Source organism: Ischnura elegans, chromosome 12 (assembly GCF_921293095.1).
Source record: "Ischnura elegans chromosome 12, ioIscEleg1.1, whole genome shotgun sequence".
In the NCBI taxonomy this organism is placed as follows: domain Eukaryota; kingdom Metazoa; phylum Arthropoda; class Insecta; order Odonata; family Coenagrionidae; genus Ischnura; species Ischnura elegans.
In genome coordinates this window covers 31,755,869-31,778,218 of record NC_060257.1, presented here as the reverse complement: position 1 = coordinate 31,778,218, position 22,350 = coordinate 31,755,869, and the positions used below count along the sequence as shown (strand labels likewise).

Here is a 22,350-nt window from a genome sequence, read left to right as displayed (position 1 = left end):
TTATGCACTTTTCCCCTTCTGAATAGCCACTCAAACTTCTGTAATCCAAGTTTTGACGCTGCAGCAACATCAACTAATTCCAAGAAAGCTTGTCAGGATTATCGACAATAAAGGAAGAAAAATCGACTGGGGTATTTAAAAGGAGATTATGTGGTAAGAAAAGAGGTCACCATTTTGACTATGTAAGAAATACTATATTATCAAAATAATTTTTAAAAAGAAATAATTTAAATCCAAGGATTGTGAAAACGGTAATTTATCCAAACATACAATACAATCATTTATTGTATGCGCTACAACTGAAATATCCATGGTTTCTTTAATGCTACTATACATGAAAAAAATAGGGCTATGTTCATAAAAATTAATCTGTACACTTACAGAAAAAAGGCAGGCAAGAAGTAACAAATAAAGTAACAATGTGCTGAGAGGATAATTATTGGGCCTTTCTCGAACCTGAATAAGAGGGTTTTTATCATTTATCTCTGCCAGTTATCAAGTAACCAGGTAACATCACAGTGTCCCAGGTCCACCTAACTCCAAAAAGTAATGAGAGATCCTCATTTGATGAGACAAATGATACCTCTACACCTTAAAATATTTACGATTTCAGCAAATAAATGGATACTAGCCACTTAAATTAATAACCCGCCCACGTTTCAACAGCCTCCTACCTTTCTCAAAGAATCGAGAATGACACGAGAATCGAAGGAGGCTGACGAAGCCTGGTTCCATTAATAGAGATTTTCGGAAGGTGTTAATTCAATAATTTAAATAATATTTACCAAGGGCATTGAGGTATCAAGCATCCCATCGTTTACAGATCTTTATGGATCACTCAACACGAACAAGGACTCCTTTCTTTCTCCTCTTTCACTTGCACCATTTCTTTTTCTTGCTCCTTCGCCTGGCCTTTTGCCTTATCCTGTTCCCTTCCTTGCGCAACGTCCTTGTCCTGCTCTTTACTTTGTCCCACAGCCATTTCAGACTCTTTCACACAACCAACGGTTTTCTCCACCTCCTTTACTGGAGTCACAGAATCACTCGGAAGTCCAGCTGTTTTCTCTTCCAAATCCTTTCCTTCTGACACTAAACTCTCCCCATCCTTTGCTTGTGACGAATCCATCGCTTCACAGTTGGAATCCTTTTCGGATGCTGCACTGGCTCCCTCCTCTACCTTGATCTTCTCTGGGGCCATCACTCTCAGTTCATCGGCCAATTTATTCTCTTCAATATACAGGCTCTTAGTCTTACTGAATTTCCCATACCGACCATGGACATCGACGGCTCTGATCGCAAAATGATAAGTATGACCTCCTAGAAGCTGAGAAAAGATTTAATCATTAAATATAGATCTCCGACACATTGAAAAATAATAAACCACTAAAATTATAAACAAATTTCTAACTAGTACACACACCATTTATTTTAAAATAAACACTAAGTAAATGGTATCTTATTATAAGAGTTTAGTTGACAGAAACAGATTGTGCGAAGACTGCTATCTAACACATAAACCGGCACTTCCACAATAAAATGAAACCAATGAAAACCTAACTTTAGGAGTCAAATTCTCTACGCTTTAATTATAATGAATCTCTGGTAACAGGGAAAACTTTGTTTCTAGCCAATATGATGACAAAACAGTGCTTCAAATTTTTCAAGTAGGCCATTATGTCACCAAATAATTATTACAATTTAACAGCAAACATATATCAGTCCAAATATAACCTTACCAAATCATATTAAACAATAGATGATAGTGAAAATGTTGCAAAGCAATCTTACAAGTATCAATACATGTATTGATGTAAGAATTTTAGAAAAGGAAATTATGTCACCAACAACACACACATGACAATTGATTATTCCTAAGTATGTGACAGAAACTAGTAGCTCTCAACCTTACTGACGTAATTGTCATAGAGTAAATTAATCAAGATCTGGTGACCCCTGGCAGTCTCATCAATTCTACAAGTAAGATTGAGAGTCGGAAGTTTACATTATGGAAGTTCATCTAGACAAAGTGACAATGCTCATATTTAGTACACTTTCTTGTATTTCTAGCCAGGTTCAATGCAATGGATGTGACTTTCTGTAGCTCCAGAGAAGGACATGAAGTGCATTGAACTTATTTGAAAAATATAAAAATAAGTTAAAATAATTACAAAGTTTTCACTCTAGACGTTCATTCTACAAAATTCAAAATGAGTCAATTAACCTTTATTGTCTGGGCAGTCCCATCAGGGACCACCTAATGTTTTCGTTTATGGCCTTGCGGTCAACTGGAGAGCTGCTTATATTTTAAACCTAGGCGATTTAAATGCCTGGCCATGCATTGATACATCTGGGATTTAAATCTGTCCTTTAAAGGTTAACGCATATAAACTGTCAAGATCCATGCACATGAGGTCCATAAAAATTATAACAATCCATTGATTTTATTAAAAAGACAGATATTATCATAACGAAGTAGTGGCACCAATACTATTAACAAAGAAATGGTTATTAAAATATAACTTTGAAAAGAAAATTACCTGAGATATGCTACAAGCCATGGGTAAGGGTAGTGCATCTACATCACGAATCTTCTGCCATAACGAAGTGGATGGAGGGGCATTGCCTTCTTTATACCAAAATAATTCATATTTTTTTATTTCCTCATGATTTGGAGTTATCTGAGCATTCCATGACAGGACTACCCCTGAAAGAAGATAGGGAGAAAGAACTAATCAGAGTATAACACACAGTGAATTATTAGACACAGAGTGAAATATTATAAACAGAAGTTCATTCAAAATCTGGGTCATTTTCGTGCGCACAAAATAATCTCAAATATTAGTTATAAATACTCCTCTCCTGTTCACAATGAAAAGTACTTAGCTTTAATCAAAGCCAAGTGCTTTCTATTAAAAATATCCCAGACTTCTGCAAAATAAAGCCTGAAGCAAAGTACATAACATCATGAACAAAGCAACATCCAAAAATGTAACTGGTATGTTCCATTAACCTTTCCCTTACTATACCCTGTTCATTTCATCTGTGCGGGTGAGCTGGTGTGGCCAAAGCAAGTGGGGATGAGGGGAGGGAAAGTTTCTCGACATGTGACTTTGCCTTTGCCAATCAGCAAGCAGTAGGCGTGGCCTCAGTGAGTCGCTCTCAGACCTCCACCCAGTGAACATCTTGAATCTGATCGTGGAGCAGTGTTGCCAAACCTCACGCGTTCTCCTTGCATGCAACTAAGTATGCCTTCCACCAATGGTGCCTCATTCAGCACGGAAGCTGGCAATGTCATGTGCTTCTGTGAAAGGACTATCCCTAATGCCTTCCAAGTGAGTAGGTGTATTGTCTCGACGCCGGGGACAAAATACCTGTGGCCACTTATGACACACACATTTTCAGTACCTAAGTAGGGCGGCTATGTACATTTGGCAACGTTATGTTCGCTCCTCTCTCTCTCTCGGTACTACCCCTCCCCTATCAGCAAAGTCATCCGAGAGTGTCCGGGCTCTCACGAAAGCTCACCCGCAGACATAAAGTGAACAGACTATAAAGACAAAAATATGCATTAGGACGTTTCTTGACACAGGGGATGAAAACTGTAAATTTTCATCTGAGATTTTCCTACGCAGGTGAAAGAATGCCGAAAATATATGTTTCCTTGCTCTCTCCCTTTTATGACGGTCACGGGTTCGCAAAGTCTTAGTTTCAGGACCCAACAAAGCGGCACTTAGGACATACCCTCAAAATCTGAGAGCAGGTACCCGGACCCCTCATCTTATATTACCCCTCTTTGTGGTACCAGACCATGATCATTGAATTGTTCATTCAGTCAGTTTTTTAAATAAATATTTGTTCCTTTCTCAAAAAATTTAAACTAAGAATAGAATTCTTTATCTGTTGATCAGCGTTTACAATTTTTAAACGAAATTCTGTGATAAATATTAACTTATATCTTGATTTCAGCATGAACATCAATATGAAAATTGTTGCTGCATTAAATGCGTTTATGTTGACGGTAGCGCTTCGTTCAAAATTTGACAATTCTCAGAATAAAATGAGGAATTCGATTGGAAGTCTGCAATTTACGAGCAGGCAACAATTATCCATATGACTACGTAGATTTCCGCGGTGTTCAGGTTCCAATTTCTCCATATTTCCGGTGCAACCGCGTCGGTTTGTTGGTGATGACAACAGTTTCGCTGGCACTGCTGCCAGCGTCTTCAGGTCGAAGATGATGCCGGTCCACGATTTTCGTCCTCCTTATATAGGGGGTCAGTCCCGCCAGTTGTGGCTGCCGCTCTCCTATTGGTCCGCCTAATGAGCCTCCTCCAATGGGCATCCAGATGGTAGCCGTCGTCTCTGTTAAAATTGTCCGTCCGGGCTATCTCAATGGATTCGCGGATGAGTCTGGGAAAATATCTGCCTTCTTTCACTATTATCTTGGCGTCGTCAAACTTAATGTCATGTCCCGGGGTCCAGGCGTGCTCCGATATGGCAGACAGCTGGAATTGCCTGTTTTTCGTTGCCCTTCGGTGCTCTTGCATCCGTATCTTGAGTGAACGGCAAGTCTCACCGATGTATGCTTTTCCACACGAGCAAGGGACCTTGTAAACACCTTCATGAAGGTCGTGCTGTAGTCTGTCTTTGGCTGTGGGCAGCAAGTCACCAATTTTTGTCGTACAGTTAAACCTGGTGGTGATGCCGTGCTTTTTCAGGGCCCTGGCAATCCTTTCGGTGGTCCCTGCGACGTAGGGAATGACGGCCCAAGCTCTTTCGTCTTCCGTTTTTTCACTTGACAGTGGTTTTCTTTTAATGGTCCTTTTCAGGGCCGAATCCGGGTAGCCATTCTTTTTCAATGCTGCAATTAGATGTTTCTCTTCTTCTGCCAGCGACTCAGCATCCGAAACGCGGTGGGCCCGGTGAAAAAGTGTATTTATCAAGGATGCCTTTTGCACAGGATGGTGGTGCGAGGCATAGTCTAGATACCGGTCCGTATGCGTGGCTTTCCGATATACAGAGTGCCCGAGGTGACCGTCACTCCTTTTCTTTACCAAGACGTCCAAAAAAGGTAGCTGGCCGTCTTTCTCTAACTCCATGGTGAATTGTATATCCTTGTGTTGGGAATTCAGGTGCAGTAGGAATTCCTGTAGATTTTCCTTGCCGTGGGGCCAGATGATAAAGGTATCATCCACATATCGAATCCAAAGGGATGGTTTGTGCTTCGCAGAGGCCAGTGCCTTTCTCTCAAATTGCTCCATATACAGGTTCGCTATCACTGGTGACAAAGGCGAACCCATTGCTGCGCCTTTTATCTGCTCGTAGTAATTATTGTTCCACAGAAAATACGAATTCTCAAGACAATATTGCACTAATGACGGGAAATCTTTAGGCAATCCAACTTTTGTGAGTTCTTTGATAATATCTACTGAGTCTTTAACGGGGACACGGGTGAACAGCGAAACGACGTCAAAACTGACTAAGAGGTCGTTCTTAGTAATGGTGGTGCTATTTAGGATTTCAATGAAATGGACAGAATTCTTCACAAGGGACTCAGTCTTTCCCACAAACTGTTGCAATGATTGAGAGAGATACTTTGATAAGAGGTAAGTGGGGGCACCAATTTGACTCACTATAGGTCGCAGTGGAACTCCTTCCTTGTGGATCTTCGGTAAACCATATAATCTTGGTGGTTTTGCGGCACGTGGTATGAGGTTCCGCTGCATCTCCTGAGGGATGGATGACCTCTTGATGAGTTCCTTCACTTGTCGCTCTATCCTGGTGGTAGGGTTCGATTTCAGCTGCTGATATGCAGGATCGTACAGAAGTTGGGAGATTTTTTCGTTGTAGTCCTTTCTGGTCATGAGAACGGTTGCGTTGCCTTTAACCGCTCTCAGTATGATGAGACTCTCATCGCTCTTGAGTTTTGACAGAGCTTCCCTCTCTGTAGCGGATAAGTTTTGCTTAGGTGGTCTAGCAGTGCGGAGAATGTGAGAGACATCCTCTCTTATTTCAGCGGCGTCATCTTTTGGGAGCTTCCTAATGGCAGACTCAACCTCCGTGATGATCCTCTCCATAGGTAAATTCCTGGGAGCTATGGCGAAGTTATGTCCTTTAGATAGCACTGAGGTGGTAGCGTCGTCTAGTACTCTCTCGGTCAGGTTAACCACAGATCTATCCCGTAGATGTTGATCTGAAGGGTGTTGCCTGTTGTGCAACTTGTCGAACTTCTTTATTTGCGTCTTTTGGGCAGTTATTTCCACGTTTTGAGATGTGAAATAAGTTATCTTCTCAATCTTGTCCCAATCGGTTGCATTCAATGAGCTGCTCAACTGTAAGTGAATCTTGTATAGTTCTTCGGAGCAGCGGTGGAGTGAGAGGCGAGTATGATGCACGCGTTCCCTAAGCAGGGCCTTGCTGGCTCGAAGCAAGATCCTTTTGGCAGAACTCGTTTTCAGATGATGACTTATTTCCACACATACAGGAATTGTGTCCGTGTCCCGGCAGCGAAGAAGAAAGGCTAAGGAAGACAAAAGCCTTCCTTTCTTCCCCCTCAATTTCTCAAATCTTCTTTCCCTACGTCGCAGGGACCACCGAAAGGATTGCCAGGGCCCTGAAAAAGCACGGCATCACCACCAGGTTTAACTGTACGACAAAAATTGGTGACTTGCTGCCCACAGCCAAAGACAGACTACAGCACGACCTTCATGAAGGTGTTTACAAGGTCCCTTGCTCGTGTGGAAAAGCATACATCGGTGAGACTTGCCGTTCACTCAAGATACGGATGCAAGAGCACCGAAGGGCAACGAAAAACAGGCAATTCCAGCTGTCTGCCATATCGGAGCACGCCTGGACCCCGGGACATGACATTAAGTTTGACGACGCCAAGATAATAGTGAAAGAAGGCAGATATTTTCCCAGACTCATCCGCGAATCCATTGAGATAGCCCGGACGGACAATTTTAACAGAGACGACGGCTACCATCTGGATGCCCATTGGAGGAGGCTCATTAGGCGGACCAATAGGAGAGCGGCAGCCACAACTGGCGGGACTGACCCCCTATATAAGGAGGACGAAAATCGTGGACCGGCATCATCTTCGACCTGAAGACGCTGGCAGCAGTGCCAGCGAAACTGTTGTCATCACCAACAAACCGAACGCGGTTGCACCGGAAATATGGAGAAATTGGAATTATCCATATAACTTATTCATATAAAACGAAGCACGATTAACCGCAAACCAATGCCGCTGGTAGGGTTATAAACCCAGAAAGGAAGGAGCCCAACTACCCTTTCAGTCAGAGATAATGCGGAGTCCCCACTAGGAAGGGCAGAAAAAGGTTGGTGCTGAACCTGTGATTATCCGCGAGACTCTTCTTAACGAATGTCCTGCAAAAGTGCTCCGTACAGAGGGGATGGAAGAGTCTCTTGGGGCTCAGTACAGCAGTCATCCTAAGCCGAGAACTCTACCATCTCGAAAGGGTTAAGAGGGCCTCACATCTTATCTCTAGTAGGCACATGGTGGACAGTGTGTCCCATTAGTTGGAATATGCTATGTGCCCTTCAAAAGCACATTTAGAATCAAGCAAAAGAATCTTTAGAGAATTTTTTTTTAAAGATTCAGTCTTTGAATACATTGTATATTAGTTTACAGTGAAGAAAAACATGTTAAACACTAAGACTGATTTATAGATATGAGGCTATGAGTACAATAATAAACGTTAAATAATTCACAACACACAAAATCAACAATTAACAACACAAGTTAATTAAAAGACACATTACAAACGTTACCATCCCACAGTCAAGGGTGCAACTGCTGTACACAACAGCACCAAGTATCTATGTAGTCACATGAAATCCAATAAGTCATACTCACCAATTGGTACATTATAAATTAAAATAGAGAATTTAGGGGGTCTCCGCTTCCAGCTGGGGTCACTGGCAACTCGTGGCCTTTCAGGAAGTGGGGCAGGATGCTATAATAAATAAAACATCAGGTGTAAAAATCAGCACACTCAATCAGCACCTTTATAACTCCCTTTCATGTAATACACTAACACAAAAACTACGGGATTACCCAATTCATCCTAAACCATGGTTCCCACTCAAACTAAAATATAAAATTCACCATTCCTGGGTTTAATATTGAATATAGAAGAGGAGGATTTGCATTAATTTTTATGTCTGAATATGCTGGTATTTTATTTATAAGAATATTATTCGTGGTAATTTTTATAGGGTGTTGAGTCAATTCTGTTTTATTTTTTTCCAGGTTTTCAAGGTCTAGAAGTCATCACGGTTTTTAGATGAACCATTTTAGGCAAAAATAAGGCAGGTTAACGAAATATTTAATACATGCGACATATGCCGTGAATGTAAATGCAGCAATTAAAGTGCTCTCTCTCCTGACGTCACATATCGTTTGTACAATTCAGCTCCCGCTAAAGGCTGTGAGTGGGAAAATGGAGGTACCAAGGTGCCAGAGAAATAACAAAGTGTCTGAATTTTCGCCAGGGTAAATGAACACTTTGGTTGCCAGTTTTCCGGCTTTGGTACAGGCTTAAGGTCAATGTGTCATCACAGCATACGGACCAATAATTGCGCTTAGAATATACGTGTGCAGATAAATCCATGGACAGTGTCTGCGCATGACCTTGAAACACGATCAACAAATCAATTTTTCTTTTGCTCTTTCAATCGTAGTTCTAAAATCAAGTTTGAGAAATTTTTAAGGTTATATGATGAAATTTATGGCTTTTTCCAGGTTTTTTTCACGGCAGGCAAAATTCATGACTTATTCAAAGTTTTAAGGTTTTTATGGTCGAGTGGGAGCCCTGTAAATGCTTTATTTGCTACAGACTTCCAAAAGAAATACATATTAATCCGGCAACTGTCAATTATTTCCTATGTCTCTTTTTACATGAGGCACGGAATTGCGCAGGTTAGAACTGCATTGATTTCTAAAATGGCGTGGAATTGTGCGAATGCATGAATGAAATTAGAACAGGGGCTATTTTGCCATCTCGCATCCACGCGTTCTCGCATGTGTTCTAGAAATTCACTGCTTTACACGACGCAATTTTGATTGTGCCTTCGCACGTATGTCAGATTGTGCAATTCTGTGTACCGTGTAAAACAGCCTTAACCTTTTCCCTACTATACACATATATATACGTGTGGACGTTTCCTGACCCAGGAGACGACGGGCGTATATTTACGTGTGAGATTTTCCTAGCCCGGAGAATGAAAGCCGTATATATAAGTTTTCTAGCTCTCCCCCTTTTAGGACGGTCGCGGGTTTACGTCGTCTTTGTCTCGGGACCCAACCCTGAGGGCTTTAGGATTTACCCTCGGAATCCGGGAGCAGGTATAACCCCTCTTGGCGGTAAGGGACAGCGGTCGTACAATTGTTTATCCAGTTAGTTTTCGAAATAAATATTTGTTCATTTCTCATAAAAAATAAACTAAGAATTGAATTTTTTGTCATTTGAGCAGCGTTTACAATTTTTAAACAAGATTCTACGATAAATATTAACTTATATCTAGAGTTATGAATAAACATCAACATGGAAATTGTTTCTGCATTAAATACATTAATATTGGCCTTAGAACTTTGTTTAAAATTTGACAATGCTCAGAAAAAAATGAGGAATTCAATTCAAAGTCTGCAATTTACGTGCAAGCAACAATTATTCATTTGCTAAATACATATAAGCAATACATAAGTTGACCGCGAACCAATGCCGCAGGTATGGTCGTAAACCCGGAAAGGAGGGAGCACAACTACTATCGGAGTCCGAGATAATGCGAAGTCCCTGTGTGGAGGGGTTGAAAAAGGTTCAGCGAGACCCTTCTTAACGAATTCCCTCCACAAATGCTCCGTACCACGAGAAAGAGGAGTCTCTTGGGGCTCAGTACAGGAGTCATGCTAAGACGAACACTCAGCCCTCTCGAAAGGGTTACTACAGTACAGGACCTCAAATCCGGAAAGCTTGGGACCAAAGGGTTTCTGGATTTCTGGTCTTCAGCACGCAGAAAAAGTGGTACACTTTTTTTGAGAATTTTAATGCAATAAAACCATAACTCAGAAATTACACATGAAAGGGATTTTAAATTAACTATCATAAACCTCATCATTCGTATTTTTCCATTGCGAAGGGTGTGTGCGTGGTCACTAATTACACATCTACGAAGATGCTTATGTGGCAAAGTAAGCCGTGTGCATGCACACTCAGCATTCTTTTTACTTCTACATTCATTCAGTGATTGATGTCAGAATGTACAGTCCTTGCGCAAGACAATGCCGCTGATGCTTGAATTAACCAACACTCCAGTCAGCCAGCACCAAACATGCATCATTTAACGAATGGTGATCACCAAACAACCATTCATTGGCATGGCAAAGCTCGTCTTGTCATTCAGATATGTTGATGCTGCCGTACATCAGCCATAAATTGTGAAATACCCACTATACACCTAGCAACTAAAGTAAGCAACCGATGGATAGCAAATATACAGTCTCAATCCTCTCAGATGTGTAGAAGGAGCAGAGGTCTAGCTACAGGTGAATGTGTGGAAGGTCTGTCAAACAACCCATAGAAGAACATTCGTTGCCTTACATGGATTCAAGTGCACTACATTGAAACAGACGAAAAACTTGCCGGATAAGTCGTCAAATCACGACCGTAGATTCCGCAGCATAAACTATACGTGCTAAATAGTGGATGGGAACGAGCAATAAATACATATTTTTCTTCATGCTTAATAGTAGAGATGTGCGAATAGTATCCGCGAATACTCGAATACCTCGAATACTAGAAAGTATTCGATATTCGAGGTTTCGAATAGTTATGCGAAAAGTACCGCCTCGAATACCTCGAATACTTTGAATTTCGCGTCATACACTGTCGCACGCACGTCGTTGGTAGTTGACTCGGAGAAATGAAGAGAACTCTAGTCGTTTAGTGCTCGCTGCGCCGTTTTACGCAAGTTGACGAATTACATCAAATTCGTGGATTTTAGCGGTGAAAAGAGTTCGACGAGGGGAACCGAAAATGGTCGGGTGAAAAAATCCGAAAATCCCCGATTCCCCCCCACCAGGAGAACCTCAGTGCCGTGGGATAGCAACCTTAGGGCATTTCCCACGATCCGCTATCCCCCTCCATTCAGCACTCGCCTCACCCACTCTGACGCTTTCCTCTTCTCCGAAATCAAAGGGTCCCAGCTCGCGCAGGGATCGCATTACGAAGACCCTCGCTTCGAAAAAAAGATCGAGTTACGAGAACAATAAAAACGTGTTTCACGCCCTCCCCCCTTTCCTCACCCACAGACCTTTTTCTGGCTACCTGTTTCGAAGTTCCCCATTTCTGGAGGTCAACTCCTGTGAGAGTACCGTGGGATACTTACATTAGCGCATTTCCCAAGATCCAGTATCCCTCTCCATTCAGCACTACCCCCCCCCCTCTGAAGCTTTCCTCTTCTTCGAAATAAAAAAAGGTCACAGCTCGCGCAGGGATCATATTACGAAGACCTTAGCTTCGAAAAAATACCAAGTTACACGAGAACAATAGAAACGTGTTTTGGGCTCTCCCTTTTCTCCCCCACTGACCTTTTTTTTCCTACCAGCATCGAAGTTCCCCATTTCTGTGGAGGTCAACCGCTGCATGAGTCATCTATTAGCACAAAAGGTGTCGAAGAATGACTTTCGTCAATTGATGTTACACCTTTGTTGGATTGAAATATCAGTAATGTGCGCGTAATTTCAAAAAGAATAAGACCAAACACGACGTATTTCTGAGTTTATTTAAGCATTTTACGCAAAGAAATAAATGTCAAAATACGACGGAGACTTAGCATTCTGGCGAAACTCGATATGAGCAGCAGAGCTTCTCGGAAGTTGACGGGGTATTTTTTTCCGAAAACATGTATCAAGTTACAATTTATGAGTGGTGCTATAAATCTTTATTGTTACAGTCCCAGACAAAGGGATATTTTCTCAGAATATTTGGTTTCTCCCTGATAGCAATTCCAATTCATCTTCTTATCTCGTGAGAACTCCCAAAGATGGACTGAAAATAATTCAAGAAAATCCGGTGGAAAAGAGCTTGTATTTTGCAAAATGCCTCAGATTGTCAGCTAGCACTTGGCAGCAGGAGTGGGGGTAAAGCGATGTTAGTTGAATTAATTATATGCCCAATTGTTTCCATAAAATTAAAATATTCATTAATCAGCTAAATTCCTGTTCGAATCATTTAAAGGAAATCAAAATTACTCCCCAAAATCTTGTGTTGCCTGCTGCATAGGCAACCGAGTCAAACATTCCAGCATTCATCATTTAGTATTCGAGGTATTCGAAATTCGAGGTATTCGAATATTCGAGCAATGATTTAATATTCGAATTCGATATTCGAATTCGAGAAATCTGCTATTCGACCCATCTCTACTTAATAGCTTTCATTGATAGCATTCGCTAGCAGACGATGCGATATCTATCAATACCTTCCTTAGTCACCCAGTAAATCTGTGCAAATGCTTCTATATTTTGTTGATTAATTATAAACTGATATATAAACAAATAATACCAGAGAGATCTTAATTCTGGAATACCCCTGGTCCTGGGTGTTCCACATTATTCATATCCTAATTTGCTAGAAAGCAAAGCATTAAAAAATAGAAGGAATTGTTCCGTTTGGTTTTTTGGATCCAGAATTTTTTCAGCTGATAAGCAGAATTGAAACTGAACTTTAAATAACAGGTATCAAAATAATTTTTGCAAAACCCGATGTCAAAGCTCTTGCAAGCATAATTTATGTTACATACTATAAATTGAGTAATACTATAGATTCAATCACTTGTGAGATAACTGGATGTATTATTAATTATACACATCATTTTTCTTATAATTTATGTTAGATAGTATAAATTGAGTGATGCAATAGATTCAATCACCTTTAAGATATGTAACTGGACGTTCTATTCAGTATACCATAACTCACTAATATCCACCGAAAATCAACCAATTAAGTTAAAACTCTTGATTAAGAACCAGAACCAAAAGCAGGGACCAAGAACCAAGGCTAGGAGCCGAATAGGAAGCAGAACTAAGTGTAACCGATCTACCCTTAGAAAATACAGCAGTTAAACAGCTATGGAATATACACTGACGATGCGCTTCATTCAAATGCCACAGATCAAAACCCACTTTATCCAACCTACTTTGAGTGGTGTGGCATCATTTGCAGGTTCAGAGGGAGAAGATAGGCTTGCTTGGCTTGAGTTGCCAGCTGGAGTGGGAGTTTGCTCTGGTTGTGAAGGCGGATTTGATGGTGTACCACTTGAAGGTCCATCCTGCAAGAGAGACCACAGATAAGAAAGAAAGTGGTTTAAATACACTGACCACCATGTTGTTTTAACACATATATTCTGTGATGCCATGGGTATTTTATCATCTGTTACATGCTATTGCTTCATGACTTGTAGAAATATAATTGCTAATGAAGCAAAAATGATTTTACTCCGTTTTGAAGTATTGCAGTCATGATCCATGCCAAAAAATTGGTCCCAGTCACAAATTGCATCAGAAATCCACAGTTTCTAAGTGGACAGTCACTATGACCCGTGTGGCAGTCAACTTGCTGACATAAATAAATAAATTTCCAAAATACAATGAGTGACACATATTTGGACATAATTTTCCAACAAAGACTGTTTCACTCAGCAGACATCACAAGAATTCAAAATGTGATTCAATCAGATTAACACTTTCTGCAGAGTGGTCCTCACAAGTGCATTGGTCTGGCCAAATTGGAATTTTGGGTGAAGCCAGTAACAATACAATTAATATTACTGTAGTCTTATAAACCATTAAAATTATATAATATGGATATGCCGGTAAAAAGGGAAACATTGAGCATAACATCACTGAAATTAATAAGTAACATGAGTAGGCCAAGTAAAAAAAGAGCAGCATAATGATCTGTGGTATACGTGAAAACTTCCCAGAGCGTCGGCTGGGCTTCATGCACATGAAGAAGTTAGCCTGCCCAAGTGTCCCTTGAGCATTGTGTGGAATCTATTAAGAGTGCAACTGATGACTGAGCAGAAATAATAATTGATGATACGAACCTTACGAAGCATTCCGATTTTATCATCGATACATCATATTACCACCATGTCAAGCCTGAAACAATTTCAAAATTTACCCCCATCCTTCCTCCCCAACCTATATGTCAACCCAATGGTCACCAGCCCTCCAAACTTATTAAATGGGAATATGCCTAGCCTATTACAACTGCGTGTTTGTACCTGTTTGTCCATGATGATAACACTCCAGGTTGAAACCATAGTTGGTCAAATACACTTTTCATTCATTATGATAAGCAAATTTCACCATGTCACACCTGAAACAACTATGTACTTTGATGATTTTTCAAATTTAATTTTCCCAAACATTTCGTGATTTCCCAGACAACCAAATTCCCAGACTCTCCATGTTTTCCTTAAGGGTAGACAACATGTAAGCAACAACAGAGAACACCCCATTTCTACACACCCTAAGAGGCGATGGAGCTTCAGCTGCCAGGCCTGTTGGAGAGGAATGGCTCACTTGATTGGAGGTTTCAGCCGGAGGCGGCCTTTGTTCCACTTGTGAGGGAGGGTTTGGAGGCGAGCTACTTGACGCTCCATCCTGCAAGAAAAACAACATACCGTCAACATAAGTTTTGAACTTGGGGCGATAAGGACTAAGAATGGATTCACTTGAAGAATGGATTTCACAAGAAAGGTCATTCAAGTCAAGGTTCACTCAAGACCTGAAAACGAAATTGATTAAAATAATTTTCAGTATAGTGCGAAATAAATCAATAAGTAATGTTCCACAAAACTTGAATGTTCCAACTGGTTCCAAACCTGGGTTTTAACTACTTTAGAGCCACCTTGATAATGACTATACAGTAGTTGAAACCAAGTGTCGAACAATAACGTTTTAAGGAACATTACAAAGTTACTAACATGGAACGTCACTAACTACACACTATTCCACTCTATAGATATGTGATAATACCAAGTGCAGCCTGAGCACTTGATATATAATTTTCAGTATGTAATAGGAAGGTAAAGATAAGGTACAACAAATTTTAATTCCCAATTTAGCCATTCTTCGAGTCAGGTCTGGGTAAGTTACCCATAACCAGCGCATGGTTGTTTGTGTACGCATTATCATGTTAATAACCCCGATATGAAAGGCCTTACAGAGCTGATTTCAGTAGTATGGAAAAAATAAAAAAATAAATGAAGTTTCAAGCCAGTTGCCTCACTCTTTTTATGGATTAGTGACATCATTAGAGTTCCGGTTCATTTACTCATTCAGGGAACCTCTCAATGACTGTAGCGAATAATTCACTAGAGTGTTAACAACAACTAACCACACAAGGCCTATAGGAGAAGGTCTAGGTGCTGGAAAGGTGGTAGCTGGAAAGGGGTGGCGTGCCTAATATGAATTCATGATGCCATTAACTTATAAGAGGTAACTTGGCTAGCTCACACCTACATATTATCTTCTCCATATATGATTACAAAGTCTATCAGAAAATTTTTTTCCGAGATAATTTTTTTCTCCATATTTAATTGGCATTCAGTCTTTGGAAACTCTCACATCCTTCTGCAGGAAGTAGCATTTTGTAGCTAGGATCCTTCACTTTTTTCCTTGGGAGTTACACAGCCCAAGTTCCTGATCAGAAATTACTTTTTTTCTGCAACAGTTGATGCTTAAAATGAAAAACTTGTAAGAGTGCAAGAAAACATCCACCATGTGCAGGCATAATATAATTCATAGTGCAATTCTTTCTACAGCCCTCCATCATTCTGTGAAAATATCATGCGATCACTTCCTATTCTTTTTGGGGGCCCAAGCATACCTCGTGAGCAGTGTTAAATTCATCATCAGCTTTCAGGGCAGTCCCAGTATAAGTAAATTACATAGTGTGTTAGCATGAATGTATCTCCATTAGCCAAAGAACTAAGAATAATACAATCCATGCTGTTGTTCTACCCTCATTAATACCAAAGTAATAAAAGGTAAATTACTCTGGGGTAAGAGGAGGGATACTCATACACAAAAAGCTAAGAATGTATACTACAAATACATTTTTCTTCATACTTTCGTTGTTTCACCAGGTTTATTATTCTCTTTCCTGTAATAAACCATAAATGCAACCAATGGTATAAGTAACATGAGTATGTAAATGGGATATGTTAAGTTTTGATTTAAAATTGAAAATTTCCAATATTTGGAAACCCTATTTTATTTTAAATCATCAGCAGATGAAGTGCTATCAGGTGAACATAAATGTATTGGAACTTCCAAGAAAATGACATTTTCTTAGTATCTCAGTTGAAGCTAATAACTTATAATTTTAAAAAAATCCAATAAGATGCTGTTCAACCTTAAGACTTGTCCGATATAGATTAAATAACAAGCACACTTAACTATAATATTAACAGGCGATGGAACGCACCCAAAAATAAATTTGAAGGCTCACAGGCTGATTAACAATGCGGAATCACAGCCATGATTACTTCAACACAATTTGGTTACATAAGGTGTGAGTGGATATAGCATGGTACTTTACAGATTTACCAATTGAACTCAGTATGATCAACATGCTCAGCTTGTCATGCTAAACACAACAGCTTGTTCAAACTGATTTGAGAAATAAGCCAAATCAAAACCCTTAGTCTTAACACGTTGCGTACCGGGGTATTTAAATTCCTAGGAACGCCGATTCTGGGTGGAGGTGTTGAGATTAGAAATATATGTACCTATTAGGGCGTAATGCCTTTGATTTAAACATGGTTAAGTTTAGAATATAACTCTACCCAATCAAACGTTATGATGCATCAATTCATTATGAATAACGAACAACAACTGAAAACGTACTAACAAATATGTATTGTACGCTTTAAAATTGTTTAGGTTGATGTGCCTAAATGACGAGAATCTTCGTCATCTGTCCGGAATGTTTGGGAAAAAAATGACGAGAATTCTTGCCATCCGTACGCAACGTGTTAAGACCATAGATATCAAATAGATCTGAGGTGGCCAGAGCAAGGTCTTCTTTAATCTCCTCTTGTCCACCAATTAGAAAGAATTACCGTGGAGGACCCTAAATCCAGAAAGCTTGGGACCAAAGGGTTTCTGGTTTTTCTGGATTTCTGGTCTTCATGGTATATTTTGTTAATTAATTAATTTATAAATGCGTTCAGGCTCTTGTCCTCAATATTTGAGATCCCTTCGTGTCCCTGCCTAGGTTAGTAGCACATGTTCATTGCGTGTGCTAACTTCCTGCTCGTCCCAGAACAAGGCTCGAAGAATGATGCCACGTGGTGGCAAGTCGAAACACTATGCAAAGGAATTTTCAAACATTCCAGATTTCTGGTTTTCCGAGTTTCTGGATTCCGGATTTGAGGTCCTCAACTGTATTTAAAGTATTCTGTCAGGTTAAATAGGTTTCTATGGAAAATAAGTTATGACTTAACCATGCCTGCCCCTCACCCTACATTGATCTTTCTTTTTCAATAAATAATATGGTGTATTCGCTTTCATTCTATTCTTTAATTGTATTCTATCCTTCCCCCTAACACCATTTTCAGCATCCCCTCTCCAACTAATACTCACCCCACCATAACCCTCTGTCCCCTCCGTAACTGCTACATAAGCTTCTTTCCTTGCCTGCCAAACTAAATTTAACTAATATATCTTGTACTTCTGTTAGTAATTACTTCTTCCATCCATCCACTTTGCTCATCTTGACTACCTCAAATCTTTCATTCGTTTCAAAGTTAGCAAAGGTTTGCATTGTTTATGACAATTTATTTTATTTTTAAGACAAACAATTTTCTTTCTGTAAACAATTAGGAATAGATCCTTCCTTGTATCAAACTGCAAGTTATAGGAATGAAAAATATGACCACATCAAGAACTCAAAGTTGGGCAACTACATTATAAGAGCAAAACAAGGGTAGATCAGTAAGAAAATATAAAGCGAAAGAAAAACTGTGAGGCAAATAAGTTTTTAAAACATACAATTACAAGTGGAAATAAAAAGTCTCTCCTATGGCTTTCACTGCATTGAAATTGGTACCTTTATTTGGATGATAGACCACCTCAAACTTGGGTGTCATGTTCATTTTTTCACAGAGAATAGACATTGTTTCCCTGTGCATTCATACACTCACATATCAACTCATACGCATTTTAGAATTGTGTTAACAGACTTTAAGGAATACCATCAAATTATGTTTATAAAATACACAGACCATTTTTTATGATACATAAAGCATTAGCACAGAGCACTTGTTCACTTTTAAGTTTGTGCATTTACTAACATTTATTCTTAAGGTCTGGTTTCATGATACACTACCATGAAATAGAATATCTGTACTAATTTGGCTCATGCATACATACAAGTTCTAATCTAATTAAAACCCATTTGAGCAAGAACTTATATGAGATGATTTCTTATGTAACCAAGCTCTGAAGCTAATCATAAAAACATTCATGGTTGTTACATTAGCATGAAATGTTATATCTATGCACTCTGTTTTACATTTTTTTAGTCAACAAAGGAATCATCTACTCTTTTCCCAAATTCAAAACAAATACTACAAGACTCATTGTTTTCAATGTATCGATAAATAGGAATTTGTTTTAAAACAATAACTACTTGAATTAGAATTGAACTTGTTTGTTAATTGCATTGTGTTTCACCTTTCCAATGAGGTATTAATGATACATCATACGTACATATATCATTAATTGAAGCATAATTTCCAACAAAAGAGGACTGATGAAGGATGACAAAACCATACCGAAGCAAACTAAAGAAGACAGTACATGCAGTAAAACTCACGGTCTTCAGAAACAATCATATTCATCAACTTGAATGAAATGAAATTAAGACTGGAATGTGCCTTGGTATAATACGATTATGAAAGTACACTGATAGAGCATGCTATACCAAAGACTATGTACACTTCATGCCGATTGATGGATGAATTACTGTAGAAGTAAACAGCATTTCCCATATTATATTATATTGAAATAATACCTCCTAAAATTACTTGCCTGTTGATTTGATGTGGTTACCATTTGAATGGGAAGAAAATCCTGGAAAAATAAAAAATTATTGATGAATACAAAGTACCGCAAAGAAAACAAGTTGTTATTTATGATTTAAGGAGAAATATGAGACAATTGTCTATGATGACCCGTAATAAAACGACACTGAATGGGATCAACTATCAAATATCTCGCCAATTTTTTACCTACAAAGATGACATTCAGAATAAAAAAATACAATTCAAGAATCTAGATCAGGGAAGAAGAGATTAGAAACTATTACTAGTCGAAATTTCACTCAATATAGTTGAAACCGTCAATGCTTTGTGACGGGGTACGGTATAACAGCACCAAAAACAAGCAGTCATTGACCTATGGATTAACAAACACAGGAAGTCATTTTCCTATGCATGTCACCATTCACAATTTTATTTGTGATCAAAATGAGGTCAAGTAGCAATCGAAATAAAATTCTAAGAGCTATTGAATTTTTGGCCGACCTTTGCACAACGCATTGGCTTACTGAAAACATGATGGGCACGGGAGGCTAGAACCTTCTCCACGAGTACAATTTATTAGCAAATATCCAAAACATTAGCAATACACCCGTTAATTACCTACGCTTCGTATTATATCATATTTAACCATCCCCATTTGAGGATTCGACTTTAAAATTTTAATGGTATTGACACAAATTGATGTGAACAGTTGAAAAACTACGGTCACGGACAAAAAAGGAAATTGCAACACCAGCATAAAATTAAAACTTCGCTAGTGGATGCAGTTTTATGAACAAAATAGCAGCTGAAGCAGTCAATTCATACCTTTGACAGCCAATGAAAAATACACCCTCCAAAAGTCACTAAGTCACTTGCACGTAAATTAGCCTTGTGGCAAAATCATCAATAGGCTCCAGCACTTATGATTCGGCACCAAAAACACACTTAGATATTACAGGACTGACAAATATACATCAAGTAACGTCAAAACTCTCAGAGGAGTTAAAAATTCATTCCATACACGAACAATGAGAACTACATTATATGTATGATGAATTTCACACACCAACAGGAATTCCTTTTCGATACCGAAAAATGTCACCGCACTGGGTTCCACATTAACTGCACCGGTGGCTTCTCCTGAATAAATACTAATCCAGGTTTTCAGACAATACTCTTTCGCAGTCCACAGACATAAACAAGTTAGTATCACCTTTGAAGATAACAAAACAAAAAGTCTGGAAAAAAAGTCGGCACTGATGCGCCATCTGGGGTTCGTTCCGTTTCACGCTACAAGCGCTGGTCCGTCTCTACGTCCCTTTGATTATATCGAATTTGTGGCGAAGACAAATGGAAATTTTGGGCCGGAAATTTTGCAGAAACGCGGACCTTTTGAATTCGATAAAGGTAGTTCACTAGGCATTGGCAATAGCAAAGCTAAAATACGTAAAAATAATGATACATCCTAATGTAATTAAACCCATACTTAATTCATTTTGTTAGTTACGTTTTGATTAATATCTTTCATATCGTAGCATTATTGTCATTATCTAAGTTTAACAGCATGAAAATCCCTGCGAACTCCCTAACGCATCATAACCGAAGAGGTTACCGCGTAATGAAGAGTTTTAGAGGGGTCGTAGAATTACATTTGTACGGTATTACATTTATTGCATTATGAATTCTATCTAACGTTATTTAAATATCAATAAAAATGGGCAAAGATTTGCATCGGCTTTAATAAAATCAGAGAGCTTGTAAAAATACTCATTAAAAGCTTTAATGAAGGGCTTGAGCCATATTTTTGGGGGGCCTTGTCGCCCGACAGATACCTCTACGACCTTTAACCCCCATATCAGCCTTGGAATATCAGGTCAATAAGTAGATAAAACAGGTATTTGGACTATTCCACTGACTAATTATTCAGCACCTTATGAAACCTACCCCTATGAAAAAATTGTATAAACCTGTTTCAAAATTTTATACAATTGCCATGGCAATGTATAAGATTGTATACAATTTTGAAACAGGTTTATACAATTTTTTCATAGGGGTATGTATCAACACCTTTGTTATTATGCTATCTTTTTGCCACTCCTATGACCTTGACCTCACTGGGTTAACAGTTGAATTTGTGGTAATGAAGTTTTTTTTTTTGCTTTTCTAACGCCCAAAAATCTAAGAATTGACATCTTTATCAATAAAATTCAAACTATTTTATCCATAATCTTATAACACTTGACGAAAATTTTATACATATTTTGGTTTGAACCCACATTGTGAGGTCAAAAGTTTAATAATAGTAATGCGCTAATAGAAAGATTTCCACCTCATGAATGCTCTTGTCGACTGACCCCACATGCTCAAACCACACCAAAATCAAGATTTGATTAATTCAAATAACACTAGCCTTGTGCTATTCTCCATAATCATGCTCAATTTTCAAGTGATTATCTGCTATCAAGATTAAGAAAGTAAACTAATAATGTCTACAGTGCCAAAGTCAGCAAGATTTTCATGCCAGAGCTAACACTTTGTGGTTCAAATACCTTGATATGTTAGGAAGATATAGTCTTGAAAATACTTACCATGTGAACAGAGCCTCTTGAAATTCTTCATTGGTGACTGCCTCATGTCTGACACATGCTCAAATTGATAATTACCTGTGGGCTTCACTCCCTAATTGGCGACTATATATGTTGGCCATGAAGCACTAGCATGTTTCTATGATATATTTGTCTAAAATTATAGTGAGTAGACTTCACTTGAATGACAAAAACTCTCAGTGCCAGTGGTGTAGCAAGGGGGAGGTCTGGACCCCCAAAATTTTAAAAACAATTACTTTCCTTCTTAAAAAAAAAATATTGAAAAATTATAAATTTACAAAAGATTTCTTTGACAAATGAATTTTTTTTCGATTATGAAAAGTATTAAAACTAGGCTAAAACCCTCTACCCTGTTTTTCAAAAATTGGGTTTTTGAACCTCCCCCAAAGTAGATTCATGGCTACCCTACTGCTCAGTGCACATTGTTATGATTTTAAGTATATATAATATTATTTATGACTTGGTTATCAATCTCTACTTCATGTAATAGTATAATGGGATTCCTGTACTGACCATACAGCCTATACGATTGAGTGATAATGAAGGTGACATTGGGATACAACTACCTTTTAATATGTTCTTTCCCTCATATCACTCTCTTCTGACTCCAGATATTCCATCCTCT

At 38.9% G+C, this 22,350-nt stretch overlaps 1 protein-coding gene across 4 annotated transcripts; it reads right to left on the bottom strand.

Moving 5' to 3' along the window:
- Nucleotides 1–240: 240 nt before the first annotated feature.
- On the bottom strand, nucleotides 241–20,415 carry LOC124169122 (activating transcription factor 7-interacting protein 1-like). Of its 4 annotated transcripts, none has more exons than XM_046547616.1 (7): nucleotides 20,186–20,415; nucleotides 19,127–19,168; nucleotides 14,555–14,689; nucleotides 13,219–13,350; nucleotides 7,880–7,979; nucleotides 2,538–2,728; nucleotides 241–1,324 (listed from the first exon to the last, which is right to left on the bottom strand). In XM_046547616.1, the coding sequence occupies exons 2-7, from the start codon at nucleotides 19,148–19,150 to the stop codon at nucleotides 839–841; spliced, it is 1,068 nt and encodes a 355-aa protein (XP_046403572.1). In that variant the 5' UTR covers nucleotides 19,151–19,168; nucleotides 20,186–20,415; the 3' UTR covers nucleotides 241–838. The 4 variants fall into 4 exon arrangements, with proteins under 4 accessions (XP_046403572.1, XP_046403575.1, XP_046403574.1 ...); XM_046547619.1 differs by having other exon boundaries at nucleotides 14,609–14,689; XM_046547618.1 differs by having other exon boundaries at nucleotides 2,538–2,704; nucleotides 20,186–20,414.
- Nucleotides 20,416–22,350: the final 1,935 nt, after the last annotated feature.

Coding starts and splice junctions, on each gene's coding strand:
- LOC124169122 (XM_046547616.1), bottom strand. CDS start 19,150: ATGGTAACCACATCAAATCAACAG. Junction 13,351..14,554: donor AAGCTCCATCGCCTCTTAGG/GTGTGTAGAAAT, acceptor TCTCTCTTGCAG/GATGGACCTTCAAGTGGTAC. Junction 7,980..13,218: donor ATGATGCCACACCACTCAAA/GTAGGTTGGATA, acceptor TATTTATTATAG/CATCCTGCCCCACTTCCTGA.